Source organism: Phalacrocorax aristotelis, chromosome 15 (assembly GCF_949628215.1).
Source record: "Phalacrocorax aristotelis chromosome 15, bGulAri2.1, whole genome shotgun sequence".
Taxonomy (NCBI): Eukaryota; Metazoa; Chordata; class Aves; order Suliformes; family Phalacrocoracidae; genus Phalacrocorax; species Phalacrocorax aristotelis.
This window is the reverse complement of record NC_134290.1, coordinates 10,392,344-10,395,177: the sequence shown is the minus strand read 5'-3', so window position 1 is coordinate 10,395,177 and position 2,834 is coordinate 10,392,344. Positions and strand designations below refer to the sequence as shown.

The 2,834-nt window shown below is 51.8% G+C and overlaps 1 protein-coding gene across 4 annotated transcripts; it reads right to left on the bottom strand.

Annotated features, from left to right (window-relative positions):
- Positions 1-960: 960 nt before the first annotated feature.
- Positions 961-2,833, bottom strand: SNRNP35 (small nuclear ribonucleoprotein U11/U12 subunit 35). Of its 4 annotated transcripts, none has more exons than XM_075110359.1 (2): positions 2,480-2,833; positions 961-1,999 (listed from the first exon to the last, which is right to left on the bottom strand). In XM_075110359.1, exon 2 carries the CDS (start codon positions 1,994-1,996, stop codon positions 1,199-1,201), a length of 798 nt encoding a protein of 265 aa, XP_074966460.1. In that variant the 5' UTR covers positions 1,997-1,999; positions 2,480-2,833; the 3' UTR covers positions 961-1,198. The 4 variants fall into 4 exon arrangements, with proteins under 4 accessions (XP_074966460.1, XP_074966462.1, XP_074966461.1 ...); XM_075110361.1 differs by having other exon boundaries at positions 2,705-2,816; XM_075110360.1 differs by having other exon boundaries at positions 2,634-2,703.
- Between the last annotated feature and the right edge of the window lies 1 nt (position 2,834).

The window sequence follows — 2,834 nt, the reverse complement described above, 5'->3', positions numbered from 1 at the left end:
TTTCTGCAAGACTTGTGTCCTTTTTTCTGTGGAAAAGTAATACTGTCTGTTCTTGGGGATGCAGCATACAGCTCTGTCCTCTTTCCCCTGAAAAAAGCTCATACAACTCTTCATGGAAATAAAACCTCAAACTGGGCAAGGTTTAGGATGGGCCATTCAAAGTCTGATAAAAAAATACACTCTAAAATACATTAGCAAATATTTAGGAATTGCCAGAGCAAATATTTAGGAAATTACAAAGGACACGACAGAGCCTTTTCTAGAAACCGCTGTAAGCTCCTCAATGGAAGATGTGTGTCTGTATGTACATTCTGGCTCTGTAAAGGAGTTGTTTTGCCCTGTGTTTCCCCAATTCAGCTGCAGCCAGCAGAAAACCCAATTTCCAGAGTAAGATTTAAACCCTGTACAGGCAGGACTTCGCCTGCAGAGAGGAGCAGAGGACAGGGTGGGTGAAGCTGCACCCACATTTAGCCACAACACCATCCTTCAGTGATTGTCCATGGATTGATCAGGAATACTGGGTGTCTTCTGACCTTATTGCTCTGTAGTGCGTATTGCTCTAATGAAAGGGAATGACATCCTGCCATGACGTAAAAAAAAAAAAAAAAAGACTTCTTATTATGTGTTTCTCTCCCACCTCACAGGAGTTAAGGACATAGTATTACTAAACATCTCACCTGTCCCAGTGTCTTCAAGAAAATAAAGTCACTTCCCATCAGCTTCCTGTTTGGTCATTTTTCATAAGCTTATTTGCTGCTATTTCATTATTTCTTCAACAAGTGACTATGTCATAAAGGGCATCTGTCTCACTAAGTGAATGACATCTGGCATGTAAATAATGAAATACAGAGCTCTCTCAGGAGCCCCAGTCCAGGCAGCCATGTGGGTATCAAACGAGGCATGTACTCAATTTCAGTGGGATGCCTGTACGTGTGGTGCGTTTCTTACAGCATTCAGCAGTTTGAAAATATTAACACAGAAGTTTATTTTTCTCTGAAGAACAATTCAACACATACCTTAACTGCATTAGCAACCGAGCTACAAAGAGCTGGCCAGTGAGAGTCACAGGCACAAAAGAGTAACAGCTCCTTGCTCAGGGCATGCTGCTCACAGCCCCAGGTGCAAGGCAACATCTGCACAGCTGAAACGTTATGGATGTAAGGGTAGACACTACACCCCAGGCACAAGGCACTATCACCTATCGATGCTTATCATCGTCTCTTTGTTTCTTGGTATCTCTTTCCCTGCTCCGGTCTCTATCCCTGTCCTTCCTGTCTTTGTCCTTCCTCTCCCTCCCTCTACTCCTCTCCTCTTTGGAGTCCCTCTCTCTCTCACTTTCACCCCAAGCCCATGACCGGTCCCTTTCTGGCCATCGCTTGTCTCTGCTCCTTTCATGGTCTCGGTCCCTTGTTCTCCAGTCCCTTGTTCCTTCACGAGACCAGTTCCTTTTCTCTGCTGATCCTTCTCCGTAGAACTCATTTTTCATGTTTGGCAAATTGATGGGCTTTCGGAAAGGTCTGTCCCGTCCTCCAAACCGTAGCTGCCCCGATTCTTTTTTGCCTCCAAAACCACCTCCAAGCCTCCGAGGAATCCATCCTTTGAGAGTTCTTTCCAGTTCAAAGTCTACAAAGATCTCGTGTTGATCGATAACCAGCCTGTTGGCATCTCTGTGGGCCTTCAGGAGAGCACGCTCCTCTTTGTACTCAATAAATGCGTAACCCTTGGAGAATCCTGTGACCAGGTCTCGAACCAGACGGATCTTTCTGATGTCTCCATACCGGGAAAAGACCTCCTTTAACTTCTCTTCTGTGGTCTGAAGGTTGAGCCTTGCTACGAACAGGGTGAGGTGAGGATCTCCTGTAACTCCCTTGTTGGGTACATAGCGTGCCAGCATGGCCCTCCATATGGCACGGTCATGGGGCTCCTCGTCTGTACCGTCAATGCTCCCAGCCTTGAGGGGGTCATACTCCTTTGCTATGGGGGCCCAGTCATTCATCGTCTAGTGGGGAAAAAACATAGAATCATTAAGGTTGAAAAAGACCTCTAAGATCATCAAGTCCAACCGTCAACATGCATCACACACATACACAGGTATTTTAGGAAGAAGGGCAGTAAGTGCAAGAAGCACTTTCAACACTGCTGTATGGTATTTGTCACCCAAAATATCCCCAGAAGCTTGACAAACTTAAATAAATCAGCAATATCGCTGTTTTGAGTTCACCTCCCCGGGCAGACCCATGTCGCGGAGGCTGGATCCGCCCCCGCCTTGAAGGAGCCCCGTCCCGTCCCCCCCCCCGCGCCTCCTTCCCTCGCCTCGGCCTGAGGGAGCCACGCGGCCCCTTCCCTCTCCCGGCCTTCCCCCGCGGCCCTGCCCCGTCCCCACTGCCTGAGGCGGCTCCGCGGCCGCCGGGACGCCCGCCGGGACCCCCGCCAGACAACCACGGCCGAGGCCACCCCCGCTCATTTCACCCCACCTCACCCGGCTCGGCGCGGCGCGGCGGGAGGGCGGCTCTTCCCGTCAGCACAGGCCGATTCGCCGGGGCGGAGCGGGGCGGGGGGAGCCGGCCCGAGCCGGCGTTTATTTAACCAAATTTCCCCGCTCCCCAGTGGGTGGAGGTGTCGCCAGCCTGCACCTTCCGTTCCCGGGTGCGTTTCGCCCTGCCGCGTGGTGAATGTGGCGCTGAGGAATAGCTGATGCGTTTACCTCCCTCCGTCTCTCCTCGTCCGGCCCGGTTCGGTGCCGGTTCGGTGCCGGTGCCAAGCCCGAGGAAGAGGTCGGAGCTCGGCTGGCGGCGCCGGGGGACCCCGCCAGCCCCTCCCCGGCGGCGGTTTCC